The sequence below is a fragment of the Vulpes lagopus genome, chromosome 5, assembly GCF_018345385.1.
Source record: "Vulpes lagopus strain Blue_001 chromosome 5, ASM1834538v1, whole genome shotgun sequence".
NCBI classification, from domain to species: domain Eukaryota; kingdom Metazoa; phylum Chordata; class Mammalia; order Carnivora; family Canidae; genus Vulpes; species Vulpes lagopus.
Genome location: NC_054828.1, coordinates 3,930,056 through 3,948,028, shown reverse-complemented (window position 1 = coordinate 3,948,028; position 17,973 = coordinate 3,930,056). Strand labels below are relative to the sequence as shown.

The window sequence follows — 17,973 nt, the reverse complement described above, 5'->3', positions numbered from 1 at the left end:
AGCTTCCCAGCCACAGGTGGGCCGGAAGGGGCTGTCCCCCAGCCTCTGCGGGGCCGCAGCTGGTGGTGGCCTCACTGCTCCTGCCTGTCAAATGGGCATAAGGATGTCTTCCAGGTCTGGGGTCACTCTGCAGACCACCCCCCACCAAGCCACCAGCATGGTGCTGGAGCTTGGCACCGGCTGGGTCCCTGCAGGCCTCCTCTGTGGGGCAGGACAGGGTAACAGGTGGGACAGAGCCAGACATAGCTACACAAAGCCCTGGGGAGCGTTGGGCCCACCTGCCCTCCTGGTGGTTCCTTTAGTCTGCCTTCTCCTGCCTCTGCTGGGGCCCTCAGCCCTGCTCAGCATGCCACGTGGGGCCCGGGGACACCCCCGGACCTCAGGAAGGCCACCCTCAGGGTCTGTTCTGAGCCTCAATCTTCCCATCTGGAAACAGGGACCATGAGCCCTGTTTGGGCAAATGGCATCTCCCCCTCCTGGCCTGGGCCGGAAGAAGTTGGAAGGAGGAGGATGACCACCCTTCCCGAGTGGCACTCCCTGCCCCGTCCCACCCCGTCCCTGCTGCGGCTCCTCGGGGCGGGCCTGGCCGGCCTAACTGACAGACAGGGAGCCACGGGGGTGGCAAAAGGCTGTCCCCAGCGCAGGTGCAGGTGCAGAGAGAGGGCGGGGGCGGGAAGGGGCCCTGCTGGGAAATGAAGCCATCCCTCTGCCCCACCCCCAGGCTCGCCCCCCACCTGCAGGTAGTGAGGGACTGAAGCATTACCTGTGTCTGTTTCCTAAACAGTGTTCCCGGGGCTTGGGGTCCTGCGCTCGAGGTCTGCGCGGCTGCATGGGCCTCTGTTTGCCCATCTGTCCAGTGGGGAGAGCAGCCCCTGCCCGCGGGGGGGCTCCTGCGGGCCGGCTCCCTCCACCATGGGGCCCGCCTGCTGCAATCTTTCCAGCCCACTGCCCCGCTCAGCTCACTGCCCGCAGCGTTCCCGGGGAAGAGAGCGCAGCGTCCGCTTGCTCCCTCGCGCCCCCGGCGGGTGCTCGCCGCCCGCCCTCCCCACATAGCTGGCATTCCTGGCCTGGCATTCTGGGACCCCACCCTGGAGGGAAACCAGGCAGTCCTGGGAGGAGCAGGCCGTGCACAGGGGGCTGGGGCACGGCTGGGGCTGCTGGAGAGGGGCAAGTGCGGCCGGGGGGCTCTCCCCCGTGGATGAGGGGCGCCCGGGGCCAGAAGGGCCCATCAGCCCCCACATCTGGTGGGTCAGTGAAATCGGCACCTCATCCAGTCACTGTGACTGCAGAGCCCCGGGTCATTGACCTCCGACCGCAGCCACTTCCAGACTTTGGTTGGGCATCCAGGGCCCGTAGGGACACTCCTGGGTTCAAGCTGCACTGACCAGCAAAGACAGAGGCCCCAGACCCGTCTGGCAGCTGGGCGAGATCCCAGGCCCAGCTTGGTGCCTCTTCCTCCGAGAAGCCTTCCCCGGTCTCCCCTCTGTCCCCACTCCCGGCGCGGTCACAGCTAAGCCAGCCACCTGAGGAGGCCACAATCCTGTCTGGCCAGGCCGTGGACATACTCCTGCCCCTTCCGCTATACTCAGGACCTTCCCAGCCCTTACCCCTGAGCCTTCCCACCACTGCCCATGGGACAGGTAGGGACACTGACACCTCAAGGTACGTGGCAGCTGAGGCCACATGCTGAGCTGAGGCCCGAGCAGGGATGAGACCCCCTAGCCATGGCCTGGGCCTAGGCCCTCATGCCCCAGATCTGCCAGCCACTGGGCCACCTTGCAGGCCTGGGTGACCAGGACGTCAGCCTGAAACCTCAGGGCAGATGGACAGACAGACAGGCAAGGGGAACAGGTGGGAGGAAGCTGGCAGGGAGTCTGGCCAGCGGCCAGGCTGGGAGTCTGGGCGCCTGATGTGCCGGGCAGGACCTCAGCCTTACGGGCTACTCCGGACACGGTGTGAGCAGTGGGTTCGGGGGCCGTGTCCCCATAGGCAGGGGACACTGAGTCGTCACCTCTGAGCAGAGCGCTCTGGGTCCTGAGACCGTGCCCCAGGCTGGCGTCCTGGGGGGGGGGCTTCCAGGAAAAAATGACGGATGGCGGGGGCCTGCCTGGGCCACAGGGCCTCTCAGAGCCTAGTTCGAGTCCAGCCCCACCCAAGCTCTCCCCAGCTCTGCGGCCCTGCCATGTGCCCTAACCAAAGCTGGGGTGAGAACAGCCCGGGCACAGATCCTTCACCGCGCACCGCACTGCTCCCCCTGAGAATTCCTGGGCCACCAGGGTGCCCCAGCCAGCTGCCTCAGCTTGGATGCTTTATGGGACAGGGTGCTCACTCCCTCCCAGGAGCAGCCCACTCCAGCCCTCACCAGGCTGGCTGCAGTGACCCACAGGACCCAGCAACCCCCCTTCCACCCCAAGCCTTGCCTCAGCGGCCTGGAGTCCTGAGCGCCGCCCTTGCCTTCCATAGCCGGGCCTCCACCTCTCATCCAAGGCCACACAGACACAAGGCAGAGACTGGGAATCAGGGCCAAGAGCAGGACCAGCCCCGCAGCCTTTCTTCCCCACTCCTATGCTCCCTGCCCCAGGCCCTAAAGACCTGTCTTCTCAGCCTCCCCTTTTCCTCGCCCCCCCTGTAGGAATTTCTACCTCTGAAGGGAGGCAGGGAGGGGGAGCCAGGGTCGCTCAGGGCTCACACTCAGACTCGCCTGGAAGCATCCACTCTGCCCACCTCTCTAGAAGGGACTGGAAACAACGTGTGGCTGAGGTCCCCTGGGGCAGCAGGAGCCTCCCCTTGCCCCCCTGCTCCCGGTCAGAGTCTTCTGGACAACAAAGATGATGTCCCAGCAAGTGCAATCGCCACACCTCCCTCCTGGCCTCGTGGCTCTTGGAGCTGCTGGAAAGGAAATCACGGGAGAGGGGTGAGGGAGGGGTTCCGTCCCACACATCTCCGGGCACCACGGCCTGGAGTGAAGCCCAGCTGGGTCACACAGCCGGCCAGGGTCTGAGACAGAGGACCCACAGGAACCTGGGGCCGTTCTCAGCCCTCAGCCATCAGCCAACAGCAGCCCCGACCTGGCACTTCCAGGGCGTGTGCCTTTGGGGTCTCCCACACCCCGTGCTCTGAGCTCCTGGAGACAGAGTGAGCAACCAGGGCCGGGCTGCTAACTCCCTGCCCTGTGCTCCCTGCCAGCCCTGGTGCCCCCCACAGGTGCCCCCTATGGGGGCACAGGGGTGCCCCCCTATGTCGTGGGCCACGGCATGGTGCTCCACCCTGGGGCAGTGCCACCAAGGTGGGAGGGGGACGACCCTACCGGGATGGGATGGGGGCCGGGTCTATCCGTATGCCACCTGAGCCCCCCACGGGCCCTGACACGGGTGGACGGTCCACAGGATGGGCCCCCAGGGAAGAAGGGATGGGGGAGGGGGGCAGGCTTGTCAGCTGCACCTGGAAATTCCCGGTGCTCCCCGCCAGCCATGAAGTCACCCCAGGAAGACCGGAGTCCAGGGGCCAGGAAGCCATCCAGCCCCCAGCCCAGCCCTGCGCCCACCCCCCACCCTGGTGGCCTCTGGCATCCATGGGGCAGGCGGGCCCCCACCAGGTCAACGGGCCTCGCTGGGGCCCAGATGCAGGGGCAGCCGACTGCCCACTCAAGAGGTGTTTACTGGGCATCAAGTTAGCACCAAGTGCTGTGCCGGGCACCAGACTGGGGGCAGGGAGCTGGGCCATCCCGCGACCACTACCACAGCCTGGCCCCCAAGGGCTTTGTGCTGATAGCACCCCTCACCCACGCTCTGCCCCCTGTGCACCCTGTGGGTCCTGCCTCAGGGAAACCCCCCCCCGATGTTGGTGGGGGGCCAGGACCCGCCCTCTCCCCGTCTCCCCTGCAAGGCCCTGTCCCATCCAGCATCCTTCTTCAGGTGGCAATGAAGCCACTCAACCCTGCTCCACCTGAGACCTTCCCTCCCGGGGCTCCCTTCCACCCCTCTGACCTCCCCTCCCACGGGCCCACCCCACCCAGATGGCTTCTGCCCACTCCCCAAGCCCCCTGCCCGCCCCATAACTGTCCCCTGGCCAAGAACACCACCCTCCCGGGGCTCCCAGGCCGGAGGCCACCTTCCGTGAGAGGCCTCCCCAATCGGTCCACCCTCACTGCCGATGCGTGAGGGGCCCCTGCCCCAGAGGACACCACAGGGCTTTGTGGACGTGACGGGGAAGGAGGGGGTCTCCCAGGTACCCCCGCACACGTGGCCAGCCCCAGTCACCGGCATGGAGGCTGCAGGAGCTGCTGGGAAGAGCAAGCTCAGGGTAGTGATGAGGCCGGGCAGGAATGGGGAGAGGAGGGGCCAGAAGCATCCAGACCCATCATCCACAGAGACAGCCCACAGCAGGACAGGGGGCCCTGAGGTCCACGGCACAGGCAGCCCCACACACGCAGACCCAACCTAGAGGGTCACGAGCTGGCCTGCTGGGACCACCTCCTCGCTCTCCACTTGAGACAGTGTCAGCAGGTTAGGGCCCTTGGGTTAGGGCCCAAGTTAGGGGGCACCCAGGAGCAGAAACCTGAGGGGTGCCTGGTCCCCTCACACGCCTGGAGGGAAAGCTGCCTGTCTGGTTCCAAGTATAAATTTGGGGGCGGGGGGCAGAGACAGAGAGAGACAGAGGGAGAGAGGGAGAGAGAGAGAGAGAGAGAGAGAGAGAGCCCTCACTCAGAGCCTCATGACTCCTGGGCACCAGACAATTCTAACGGGCGGGAGAAGTTGGTTTCATCCCCCGTGAGCTTATAGCCAATGAGAAGGCGGCAGCAGCAGGGCCCCGGGAGCCAGACAGACCCGTGTTCGAGTCCGAGCTCAGCCACCTCGAGCGTGACCCAGGGAGTTACTCGGCGCTCTGCCCCCCCGCCCCCGTACTCCTCACTTCACCCCCTACCCGAGGGGGTGGCCCTTCTTCGGGGAGCTTTCCCAGCAGCCAGGGAAGAAACAAACCCGGAGCAGACCCCAGCTGGCGCGCACCCATCCATCCTGGACAGAAGGCCTCTCCAAGGCCACCGGAGTCTTCCAGAAGTGGAACGCAGAGCCCTGTGCCCTGCAGGGGTCTGGTGAGCGGGCCAGTTCCTTCTGGAGGCACTCCCATTCAAAGGGGCTTGTAGTCTGTTTGCCACTTGGGAAGCGAGGGCCTAGGTCTCAGCTCCAGACCCCCGGGCATGCTGGCCCCTGGCACCCTGGCGGCACCAATGCCTGCCTCAGGGAGGGCAGCCGAGACACCACCCACGCTTGTCCCAAGGCTCCTTCCTGCACAGCTCCCGCTGGGCCCAGCACAGGAAGCACCTCCCATCTGGGAGGCCATGGAGGAGGGTCGGGAACAGAGGTGGCCTTGGGGGGATGAGGTCTGAAAAGCTCTGGAGGCCCACCGCGTTACCAGGATGGGACTGCCAGGGGACGCTGGCTCGGAGGCTACGGCTGATGCCCGGGGAGCCACTTGTGGCCAAGGTGGTGTCCTCTCCGTCCTGCTCTGGGCACCTAGTGGGCTTCAGGGTCCGCAGAGGATGGCCACATGGGCTGCACAATTCTAGTGTGTTCCACTCACATCCTCAGACCAAATGCTTCGTGGCATCTTCAGAGCTCAGGAGCCACCTGCTGTGGCGTGAGGCTGAGGCTGGGAGAGGCTTGCACCGAGCTCGAGCTCGCCGCTGCAGCTGCGGGATGGCCTGCGCAGGGCCTGTGTGCCCTCAGTCACAGAGGGCCAACCACACCGCATGGCCACACTGCACAGAGGCCCCAGGAGTGCTGGCTCCCTTCCAGCCAGGGACCCGGCCTGGCATCCCTGGCCCTCGCTCCTGCACCTGCTTGTATGCTTCCAGGGCTGGAGAGCTCACCGCTTCCCTACCAACCACTGGGCTGGCCCAGGCCTGGGGCTCCCCACTCGGAAGGAGGGAGGAGGGCGAGGACACCCTGCGTTGAGGGCAGGACCAGGAGGGGCCCCAGGCAGGCTGAGCAGCTCTGTGATGGAGACGGGAAGATGGAGAAAGGGAGGAGGGAGCGCACCTGTGCCCACCCCCACCCTGCTAGCCAGCCCAAGGGGAGGCCCCAGCCCCGCGCCAGGGAAGGAGGACAAACGGAGGTTTTGTCCTTGGCCAGCGGGCGGCCCACACCACACAATGACCCTTTCATCAGGCTGAGGGAGCCCTGGGTCGAGGTTTCATCTGACAAGAGAGAGCTCCCGGCCTCTTGTCCCTTGCTGGGGGAGTGGGGGGGGGGGCTGAGCCCCATCTGAGCCCGACCCCCGGCCATGCAGAATGGAGGCTCCAGGGCAACTAGCTGAGCCCTTCCGTCTGTCCTGGGGGGAGAAAGGCCCCCAGAGGTTAGGTGACTGGCCATAGACCGCACAAAAAGGGGCCCTATTCTGGGTGCCCCCCAAACCTGAGTGGAGAGAGGGTCTGGGTCTCCAATCAAGACTTCCATCCCATCCCATTCCCTCCCCTACCACCATCCTCAGGTCTGACCATAGAGCCATGGCCCAGACCCCCAGGAGGAGTTCTGGGTGCCCCAAAAGCGATGCAGCCCTGGCCCCCTGACCCCCGAGGCTGGCATGAGGGGTGGGAATGCAATTTGCTAGGTCTGTGTCCACGGCATCCCCAAAGAAGCCCAGTGTGGAAACAATGAGTGGTCAGGGTCTCAAACACCATCTCTCTTGGTGGTGGTCTCCTTCCCACAGAGCATCTCATACCTGCCTAGTACCCCGGGTCCTTGTGACCTCGAGAGAGCCTCTCTGCTTATCTAGGGGCCACTTCCTCCTGGAAGCCCTCTGAGACACCCCAGGGGAATTCAACACTCGCCCCTGAACAAATACAGCCGCCAGCCCTCCCTCTGCATCACAGGTGGCCAGCCTCCCCGCTCCCAATGGCTGAGAGTGACCCCATTGCTGGAGCACCTACTGTACAACAAGCACCCAGCTGGGCACGTCTCCACATTTGCTCCCCGAATCCCCATGGCCACTCCAGAAGTTTGAGTCCCACTGGCCCTGGTGGCACCCAGGCAGCAGGAGAAGCGGCAGGGATGGGAACCCTTGATCAGCGAGGACTCCCAGGAAACTCGGTCCGAAAAAGAGCCATTCCGCTGCGGGCCTCAACGCGGCTGCGGAGCACCCCAGGGCCAGGAGGAAGCACTTGAGGACCTGCCTTCCCCTCCTGGCCCTTCCTCCCCTACACGCGGGGTGGGAAGAAGTCATTCCCAGAGCGCACCATCCCTGCTTTGATTAGTCGGACCCACCATGTGGCAAAGGCTCTGGGAGCACTTTGTGATTCGAATAAGGATTTGTGCAGCCCAGGCCAGGGGTCCCTGGGCAGCTCCGGCGCTAACCCCCTATGTGCACACCACACTGCCCCCGTGTGCACACCGCTGCACCGAGCCACGCACGCCCTGGAATCCCAGTGTCTTGCGGGTCCAACCTGCGACTGCAGAAAGGAAGAATCTCCATCCCCCAGTGACTGACGAGGGGACAGTGTCCCAGAGAAGCCTCCAGGACACACAGCAGAGCTCCAGCACCTGGACGTCCGCAGCCTACAGGCTGGGAGCTGCCTCTCCCAAGGGAAAAACCAATCCACGCTAAGCTGGGTGGCCCCGTTCTGCTGCCACTCAGGCCTCGGTGCCAGGGCAGGGGGCCTGATTCAGCAACGCCCGCCCTCCGGGGTCATGCCCACAGGGTTTCTGGGACTGCGGTTGGCACCACCAATAAAGCCACAGCGGCGGAGCCGGGAAGAGGCCCAGCCTCGGCAGGGCAGTGGTGAGCGCCCCCCCCCCAACTCCCCCCCCCCCCCCCTCCCCGCAGCCAGGTGGTCGGTGAGTAACCACCCCGTCACCCATGACTCACTCAGCAACCCAGAGCGGGCGGTCACCATGAGAGCTCGTACCGGAAGACCTGGGGGGATCATTGCAGCCAACCTCCACATCTGGGAGAAGGAAACAAGACCGGAAAGGACCTGCCCTGGACAGTAGGCCAGCCCGGTCCTGGCACGAGGCCCCCATGCCAGCTGACCAGCACTGCAGCCTCTTCATGGCCTGTGGGCCCCCACCTGCTCTCCCTTGGGCCCTCACTGACCCCCCCACTGGCCCTGGAAGCTTCTGCTCTGACAACAGTGGCACAGAGAAGGGCAAGGCTGGCCAGAGCTGCCTCACCCGGCCAGCCAAGCTCAGCATCAGGCGGGGGCTCGAAGCCCTTCCAGGCCAGCACACCCGTCCGACCCAATCAGTGGCAGGGGCCCAGGCATGCATCTGGGATTCGCTATGCACGGACCACAGCCCAAGACAAGGAGCTGGGAGAGCAGCCCAGATGGAAAGGGCAGGATCAATTGTCCACCAGTGTCTGTGATCCCAGCAGTGGGATGCCTTCTGGAAAGTTCTCTGGAGCAGAAAGAAGCCTCCGCCCAGGGCCTCTCCTGCCCCTGGCATCCTCAGGTCCCACAGGGCCGACCTTCCTAAGTATTCCTTCGGACGTGAGGTGGGCTTACTGTTGATTCCCAACTGCTCACAAAGCACTTTTGCACAGACCACCTCACCTGCATCCCGAGCATGGGCACATAGCCACCCACGAGGGTCTTCCCACCATTCTCACTGTCGTCTGCATCATCGGGGGCCCTGCTTCCACCCGCGGCATCCTCCACGCCCCACCAGCCCTATACCCACCAGACAGGGCCAGGGAAACCCCAGAGCCTCCCTCTCTTGCTCTGGGGAACAACTAATATAGTCTGCTCAGGACAGCCTGGCATCAGCACTTTCTCCCCCGACCCCAGGGGCAGGAAGAGGTGGGGGGCTGAAGGTCAGGCTGGGCTGGTGCTGGGGCAGGGGGCACAATGTGCTTTGCTGCCCCCCACTGCCACCCTGGGACTCCATGCTGGCCCAGGAACATTTGGAAAACTATCGCCCTCAGAGAATTTTTCCCAACAAAGCTGGCAGTGAACATGCAAGGAGCGAGCCTGTGTGGGCGCAGATGGTAGTTACTGCAGGCCAGCTCTGTAGGTCTACGCATGCATCCTGGCCACCACCTGCCCCAGAGCCCCTCACTGCTGCCTTGGGCCATCCTCTGTCCTCTCCAGCCCTCGAGCACCTTGCCCACCTCCTGCTCTCAGATTCTTACTCCAGGCAACCCCCGGAAGGCTCCCGGTTTCCTACCCTTGGACTCCTCCCCATTGATGCCAAACCTCAGCCACCTAGCTCCAAGAAGGATTTCGTAAGCCATAGTAGCTGTGGATTCTCTAGCTTAACATTGAAATGCGCAGTTTTCAGGGGAGGGGGAGGCTTCCTGACCTCTGACCTCTGAGAACTGGAGGCTGGGATTCCAAGGCCCCCCTAGCTCGATCCATTTCCCAGGAGGATGCCAGAAGCAGGACTCTCTGGCCCGGCACTTCCCTAGCCTGATTCCCCAACTGATGGGGCCGGCCCAATCTGGCCCCTGCCCTGCCTGGGGCGGCCTTTCCCCCCTCCCCTTCCCCAGGCGATGCCTCTGCTGCCGGGGCTGCCCGCCGGGCCTGGAGCACTCTCTGCGCCTGGACCTTGTAATTATGTCCCACAGCCCGGGAAACCGCGGGCCTCGCAGCATCTGGCTGCGGTTGCGAACTTTTGTTTCAAGATGCGCGACTATTTATAGAAGGAAAACTGGTAGGATAGTAATTTCCTAGGAGCTGGAGGAGAAATTGGCTGCGCCCCTATTAAAAGGGGGGGCGGCGATTTATTAGGACTGTGGCCGCGCGGGAGGTGGGGGTGGCGCGGGGAGCGGGAGGCAGCGCCTGCCCCCTCTGGCCGCGTGAGGCGACCCCGGACGTGGCCCGCGTGTAAAGGAGGGGGAGGAGGAGGGGAGGCGAGTGGGGAGGGAGAGCGAGCTCTGAGGTTTAATCAGTAGCATCCAGCTTAAATTCCCCCAAACGGCGGTTCCATAAATCAAACTTCTTTTTAAATCGGAGGCCAGAGCATATGCGTCCCATTAGGAATCAGGCGAAGCCACTGCAGCGCCGACGCGCCCCTCGGCTCCCTGGGCCCAGCCGGGCCCTGCCGGGAGCTGCCCGAGCCCGGGGGGCGCTGCCCGACCCTGCGCACACGCGCGCCCAAGCTCCCTCCGCGCTGCCTCCGCCTGGATCGGGGCGCACCCCGGCCAGCCGCCCCCGCGCTGCGCGGCCCCCTCGCCCCCAGGTGAGGAGTGGGCAGCCGCGGGGCCGGGCGGCTCAGCGCAGCGGGAAGGCGCGACAGGCAGCGGCCACCCCGGGGGCCCGCTTGGGCACTGTCCGGTGGGGCGCAGTGTGCACGTGTGCGCCGGTGTGTGCGCGGGGAGCGGGTGTGCACGGGCGGCTCTCTCGAGGGCTGCACTGCCGGCCCGGCCCCAAGGACGTCTACAGGGCAGGGGATCCCGCTTGTCCGAGACGCGGGTGGGATGCGCAGGGAATCCCCGCGCCGCCGCGCGCCCTCCCCTCGTGGCGCTCGCTCGGTGCGCGCAGTCCGGCCCCCCCGGGCAGCAGGGCCTCTCGCGGGCCACGCGCTCTCGGACCCCAAAGCCGTCGCTTCTCACTAACGCAGCCGCCCCCCAAGTCCTCCACCTCGGTGCCTTGGGCAGATAAGGACACGCAACGTCCCCAGCCCACCGAGCGCGTCGGGCGCCCGGTGCCCCGCCCAGGGACTCCGCTGAGTCTCCTGCCCGCGCGGCTCCCGCGCTGGAGGCCGAGGAGCGCCCCCCCCGCCCCGGGCCCCGCGAGCGGCCGCCGCACTCACAGGTAGCTGCCGCTGGACAGGATGAGAAAGATCTGCGGGCAGTACACGGAGAGGAGCGCGCCGCGCGGCGACAGCAGGAGCATGGTGGGCCGGCGGGCAGGGCGCCTGGGCCAGCTGCGGCCGGGGTCTCCGCGGCCCTCCCCGCGGCGGGGCGGCCACACCAGGCGCTAGGGACCCGGGCGCGCGGGACCCGGCGCGGTTCTCGTCGGTGCCCCGCCGCCAGGGCCGAGCATCGCGCTGGGGCTGGGGCCGGGGCCGCGGCGGGCGCTGGGGCCGGGGTGCGGGGCGAGGGCACGGCCGGGGGCAGCGGGTGCGCCTCGGCAGCCGTCTAGCCCTCCGTCCGTCGATCGGTCGGAACCGGCTCTGTCGCTCGCTCTGGCTCGAGTCTCCAAGTCTCTCGAGGCGCGCAGCTGCCATTGGACGGGCCGCCCCTACATCCGCCTCCTCTGCGGGCGGGTTTTTTAAAGGGGAGGCTGACCGGAGCGTGCGACAGGAGCCGCCCCCAGGGCCTGCCCGAACCGCCTCGGCCCGCACCCCTCCACACACACACACACACACACACCCGCCCAACTTCGGGGAACCACACAGCTCTGGCCTGCTCTGGAGGGTGCACCTGGGGGGAGGCACCGCGGCGCAAGCGCGCGGGGGTGTGCGCTCCTCTTGGGGGGGCTGTGCTCGGGAGTCTGTTCTGTTTGCCTGCATGTGCCTGCATGTGCCTGTGTGTGCCCGCGGGAGCGTGGGCGCGTCTGCGAGGGCGCAGGTGTGTGCGCACAGATGCACTGTGTGTGCTGCACCTTTGCCTGCGTGCGCCCCTGGGTTTGGTTAGGTTGGCTGTGAGTCGCAGGCTCTCACCTTAGCCAACCAGGCCCCGCCAGGCAGGGCTCACCTGTGCACATGCGCACTGGTGTTCCTGTAGGGTCCTGCCTCAGGGCCTCTTTGGAGGAGGCTGCGAGAAGGCACCCCTAATTGGTTCACAGAGGTCCCCAGCTTTGGCTTCCCCATCGCACTTCTTTTGCTCTCCTTTGAAGGGTTGGTTGGGATAGGTGTAGGGAGGAACAGATCCTCAAGGACACACTTCTAAACAATCCTTCTTCTTCTAGTGATTTTTTTTTTAAGGCCAGAAACCCACCTCCTATTGTCTGCCAAGCCTGTCTACCTATGAATGATCTTCCAGATGCAGTGTAGACCCTCTCAGCTGGGGGGAAAGCACAAGGCAGGGATGATGACAAGAGAGGTCCATATGATATGGCCAGTGGCCCAGGGGTGGGGTGTTTCCCAGCTTCTAGACCTGGCATGGAGACTCATGCTCGGCATCCAGAAGGAAGGAGCTGCCTGCTTCACCTTCATCCCGCTGGGCCCTCTGCCTCTCCCAGGGCAGGAATGGAGCAGGGCTGATCCTGGGACTTCTTGACCCCACTTCCTGTGGGCAGAGGGTGCCCAGATCCCAATGGCTTGTTCCTGCCCTGGCTTAGCCTCTTCCCGAGGGCCACAGCCTGGAGGCTGCTCAGTCCAAAAGTGAGGAACTGTGACTCCCCAAAGTCATTTGTTTTGAAATTGCTCAAAATTCAAGGCAAGCCTACTCTTGGGGGCCTTGATTCCCCCAAAGGGATTGTGAGGTCTGAGTTCACCATCCCTGCTGGTCTGGGAGCTCCCCCCAGGGGCTGCACATCTGTGTGGTGGCTGCATGTGCACCAGTGAGGGAGGTTCCTGGTGTACATTCACAAAAGCGCACACACAGGTGTTGGCTGCGGGGGGCATGACCCCAGAATATCTCCCCAATACATGCAATCCCTGACATTGGTTGGAACTGCTATGGCCCTAAAATCCACTATCTGGAGGAGTCCCTGGGGTGGTGATGCTAGAGTCATTAACAGTGAGAAAAGCTTGGCTGGCGCATGCAGGTGTTTATGGGAGCCCCACCTCTCCCCCCAGGGCACAGTCACCCAGAACAAATCTTCACAGTACCCGATGAAGGATGAGCTACTGTGACCCCACTTTTCGCATGAGAGAGGCAGAATGGGAGCACCCACCCAAAGCCACCAATAAGGAGTGAGGGGGAGGAATGAGTCCCAAACCTCATCCTTAACGCACTGGGCCCCTAAGTCATTAACCCCTCAGGTCACATCTGGGCTCCGCTCCTGATCCTCCCTGCCCTGTGCAACCAAGATGGCTTGCAAAGAAGGCAAGCCCCTTGCTCCAGGGTGGGCAGGTGAGCAGGCAGGCAGGCAGGGGCCGTGGCGGTGGCAGAGGCTGAGACCCGTCGCCTGAGCACATCCCAGGGCGGCTCCCTGGCTTTTCCCAGATGTGGTTCTGCAGGGGTGTTTGGAGACTAGGTTTTCTCCTCTCCCCCCAGGAGTGTGTGTTTTAGGGGGCACAGCAGGGGAAGGATCGCCCACACCAGGGTTCCTGAATGGAAGCAGAAGGCAGAGCCTGGCTCTCTTGCACACTCCCAGAGAGGTGAGTACAAGTGCCTGGGCACACAGGCTGGGTCCCACTCACTGATCTCTACGCAGACACCAGCCACCACCGTGTTCACGATGGCCAGAGCTGCACTCCCATTTACAGAAGGGACAGGGAAGCTGCCTTGTGTCTGTAGGTCGGGGGGTGGGGGGGTCCCCTAGGCCTCTGAGCCCCTCAACCAGCCACAGGAGACCAGGTTGGGCACCAGCGGGAGCTCCTTTTGCTGCCTGGGTGGGGAGGGAAAGGTCATAGAGCACTTCCCACAAGTTGTGGGGGGTGAGGGGGGAGTTCTTTTCAGTGACTCCTGTTGAGAAATGGGTGCTAGGGTGCTAGGCTGAGTGGTTGGCTCTGCCTTTTACTCTTGGGGACAAGTGACTTGGCCTCCCTCACTCAGTTTCCTGATCCTTAAAACGGGAACTGAACTCTAGGACTGTCAGGAGCGGACAAGTGCTGAAAACCAGAGAGAGCCTCAGGAGGGGCTGCCCAGTACTTGGGGGAACAGAGAGAGGAGCTGCAGGGACTGCTGGAGATCCCAAGCCATGCCTCCCTCCCAGCCCCCACCCCCTGGCACCCTCACCTCCATAAACAAACACCGAGGGACTCAACCTATAGGGACCCACAATAAACCAGGCGCCCAGGCCTGCAGAGTGAGGCTAGGACGGGGTCTTCCAGCCCTGCCTCTTCAGCCCCACCCTGCCTCAGTTTCTCCATCTGTAAAATGGCGGAGGGGGCGACAGAAGGGCGGGTGAGAGGCGAGGTGAGTCTCAGGTGGGGCTTCTACCTGGCAGCCGGGGAAGCCGCGTCTCCGCCTCCGGCGGGGCTGTTCACCGGCTGCGCTCCGGCCGACTGCTCCGTAGGGGCGCGGGGTGCGGGCGCCCGGGGCGAGGTGCACCGCACCCCCTTCGCGGTCACATCGCCCCCCCACCCCCACTTCGAGCGAGGCCGAGACAGATTCTGTCTAAAGGAGATCGCGGCTCAACAGGTAAGGACTCGGCTGGGTTCAGGAATGTGGAAATACGACTCGGAGCAGCTACTGCAGCGAGCAGCGAGCGCGGCCCGCCGGGCGCCCGCCCGCCCGTCCGCCCGCCCGCCGGGCCGCACAAGGGGGAGCGCGGCCGGAGGGGGCCGGCCGACGGCCCAGGGCGGGCGGGGGCGCGGGCCCAGGACCGAGCCCCAGGCGGCCGGGCCCTCCGCGCGGCCCATCGCGAGCCAGCCGGACAAGTTGTCAAGGCAATTTCAACACGTCCGGGTGATGGATAGGGTCGAAGGGCCCAGGCAGGTGCCCGGCCTGCAGGCTCGGGCCCGGGGCGCTCGCCCCCCGCCCGCCGGGGCCTTCCCGGCCGCCCGACGCCCCCGCTGCCGCCCGGGCGCGCCCTCCAGACGGCGAGCGCTCGGCCCGGGCTCGGCGCCCAGCACAGCCCGGGGGAGGGAAGGCGCGTCCCACCCCCGGGGCCTGGAGCCCAAACAGGTGAAAGTACGCGCCGGGCACGCTCGCCGCTACCCGCGAGCCCGGCCGCCGCCGCCTGCGCGCTCTGCCCTCCTTGGAGCGGCCCGACCCGGCGCGCTTCGCGAGGACCCGGCGCTCGGGGGTCGGGCCGACGGTCCCACGCACAGGCCAGCCTCGGGTCCCGGGAGCCGCCTGCGCCCCCTCAGGCCCTACGTGTCCGCGGAGAGCCCCTGGAGCCCGGTCCTCGCCGCTGCCCCCACGCGGGGCTGTGGCCCCTGCCCACGGGGATACTCACCCGAGCTTCACGTAGAGGACGCCAAAGCAGAGAAACACGTAGAAAATCCACTTGCGAAAGTTTCTGTGCATGATCCAGGGAGGGGGGCTGCGCCATAGACAGCGGCGGCCGGAGGGGACGCGCGGGCCGGGCGGGGGGCTGGCAAGGGCGGGGGGCTCCGGCGGACCGCTCTCAGCCAGCGCTGCGGCTCGGGCGGCCGGCGACGCGCGGGCACTGGGCGCGCGCTGCCACCATGGTGAGCTGGGCGCCGCCGCCGCCGCGTGCGCCTGGGCAGTGACCTGGGCCGGGAAGCGCGACCTCGGAGCCGGGCTGAGAGGTCGCTGGGCGCGCTGAGCGCCGGCGGGGCCGCGGCCCGAGCACTGCGGGCGGGCGGGCGCTGCCTCCACTGGGCGCAGCCGCCTGGGGCCGTGCGCGCCTCGCCGAGCGCCGCGGCGGCCAATGTGTCCGCACTTGTCCGCCTCCCCAGGTGACTCGCGGCCCCTGCAAGCGAGCTGCGAGAGAACGAGCGCGGCCCAGGTAGGAGGACCCGCCTCCCGCCCGCCCTCCTCGCTCGCCGCGCGCTCTCTCTCCCTCGCTCGCGGGCTCTCCCCTCCCTTTTCTCCTCCCTCCCCCGTGACACACAAACACATCCACCCCCCCATCCACACCCCCCTGCCCAGGCCCGCTCCCTTCCTATTGCCCTCCTGGGACTGGGCAGGGGGAGGAGGATTGGGTGCGCGGAGTTGGGGGGGGGCCGCCGGGGAGGGTGCGGCTCGGAAGAGACACCTGCAGTGGGGCTGGCCGCTCCTCTGCCCCAGCAAGGGGGGGTGTGGCACAGAGGAACGTCCTGTACAGGTCGTGGTGGCCACTCGGCTTCCAATTTCTAGTGGGGAGGGTGGAGTGGAGACCACCCACCCCCACAGCCGTTCTTGGCGTGCTTCCCCCCCCTCCCAGCAGCAACTATGCACTTGGGGTCCCCCTAGGCCACACCCTTAGCCCAAGTATGGCTGCCTCCCTTGCAGACCTCCATTGGAGCCCTCCTCCAGCACCCAGGGTCACCCCTACCTGTCAGCACTGCTGCCAGAGAGACTAATTCAGAGGGAGACAGGGAAGGGGCAGAGGGCCTGGCCCAATGCAGGCAGATGGCTCGAGGACCTCCTGCAGAAGCCATTGGGCTAATCACCAGGATGGGGACTGATGGCAGGATGTTAAGGGGCGTCCTTGGCTCTGGGAGTGGCCCCCCTGCCCCCAGGGTTCTCTGCTTCCCTCCACTGCCTCTGGTCCCCCCAGCCTGCTCAGTTTCCTCTGCAGCTAGGGGCCCAGTGTTCACCTTCAGAGCCCAGAACAGGAGCTCTCTGGGCCACGGTGCCTTGCATACCCAGAGCGGTCCAGTTTGGCACAGCCCCTGCAAGTCGGTGGCCGGGCTGCAGACCCTGCTGGGCCCTTCTCTGTCTGTCCTGGGGTGCGCCAGTGACCGCCTCCTAATGGCTGTCCTGCCCAGGCTCCTCTCCTGTTCCTCAGGGTCACAGCCCTGGACGCCCTCAAGCTGGCCCCTCTTGGGCGAGTGGATGGAACCGGGAAGCACTTAATTCCCGAGGACCAGGGGCCACCAGAGACTAGCTGGGGTGGGTGTAGGGCGCCCCGGGGGGCAGTTGCTTCCAGCTACCCTGAGTCCCAGAGAGCCAAGCCCAGGGTGGGGAACAGTAGCTCAGAACCCACCTACCCTCGTCCCCCTGTCCCCACTCAACTCACTGCCCCTTAATCCTTCTCAGTTCCCTAAAGCTTGGCCAGGACAGGGGTGGGGCAGGCCATTCCTCGGCTCCCCATCGGAGGCCCACGGGTGCAGCCTTGGGAGCCCCCCCATGGGAAGGGTCCCCAGATGAAAAGGACGTTGGAGATTAGTCACAGGGGGGGAAATTGAGGCACAGAGAGCAGTGAAGGGTGGCAGCCTGCCTCACAGTGTCCCCTGCGCCCCAGCGCCCGGTCGCCCGGGTCAGTGCGGCCAGGGCCGGGAGCCGCCCCGCGGGGGGTGGGGAGCCCCGAGGAGCCGGGCGCGCGGGCGAATGCTGCCACCCGGCGGCCACAGCGCGGACGCCCGGCGGGGCTGCGAGGTGAGCGGCGTCCCCGACCTGTCGCGGAGTCCGGGGCGCACCCCGCCCCCCCCACCGCCGCCAGCCCGAGTCTCACGGGCGAGGACGGCGCTTCCCGGCTCGGCTCGGGTCTGCGCGGACCCCCAGCCGCCCTCCCCGGTGGCGTCCCGAGCCCCACACCGGGTTGGCTTCCGAAGCAGCCCGGGGGGGCGAGGGTCCCGGCGGGCGAGCGGCGGGGCGCCTGGGTTCGTTCTGGATCTCAACCTGTCGCTCTGTGCCTCAGTTTCCCCCGGGAGGACGGGGACGCAGCGCTGCGCTTCTCCAGATGCAGAGGGACCGCGGCGCGGCGTCGTGCTGCCCCCTGCCGGCCGTGGCGGGGAGGCGACGCGGGAGACAAAGGGGCGCAGCAGGCGTCGCTGGGCCTGGTTCAAGACCTTAAGTGGCTCCCTCCAGAGTGCGGTCTCCCCGCCGCCACTCCAGGGGAGTCCCTGAATGGCTTCCAGGCTGGGGGACACCTGGGGAGGGAAGAGCTCTATGAGTCCCCTCCCTGTGTGTGCGGGCTTGCCCACCGTCAAACACATTTCAAAACCCCCAACTAGTACCTACCCCCAGGCCTTTCCACTCGCCACCGCATCTTCTTGCTCGGCCCCTGCTTCTGTGTGACCCCAGCGTAAATATCTCACGTTGGAGGAGCCCACACAGTCCCCCTCCCAAACATATTCACTGGTATTCTCTATGCTAACAATCTAGCGTGCCCTTTGTGACACTAAGGATAATATGCCATGACTTGCTTCCTATCTCCCGCCAGCCTGTGGGCTCCATGGGGACCATCGTCACATCTGCTTTGGTTCTCACTCAGTTAAGTGCTCAATAAGCAATTGTCAAATGAACAAATGATTTTCCAGGAGGCAGCCGGCATCCACGACCTGTAAGGTTACAAGGCAAAGACTTTGA

At 65.7% G+C, this 17,973-nt stretch overlaps 1 protein-coding gene across 4 annotated transcripts in view; it reads right to left on the bottom strand.

Annotated features, from left to right (window-relative positions):
- The window catches only part of WNT7B (Wnt family member 7B), a 49,717-nt gene extending 34,396 nt beyond the window's left edge, over nt 1-15,321 (bottom strand). Inside the window, exon 1 of one of the 4 annotated variants that reach the window (XM_041754190.1) lies at nt 14,951-15,321. In XM_041754190.1, coding sequence (XP_041610124.1) covers nt 14,951-15,046 — 96 coding nt within the window. In that variant the 5' untranslated portion in view covers nt 15,047-15,321. Of the gene's footprint in view, nt 1-763; nt 940-10,748; nt 10,847-14,950 lie in introns of those variants that run through there. The other 3 variants (XM_041754194.1, XM_041754193.1, XM_041754191.1) reach the window with 3 other exon arrangements.
- Nucleotides 15,322-17,973: the final 2,652 nt, after the last annotated feature.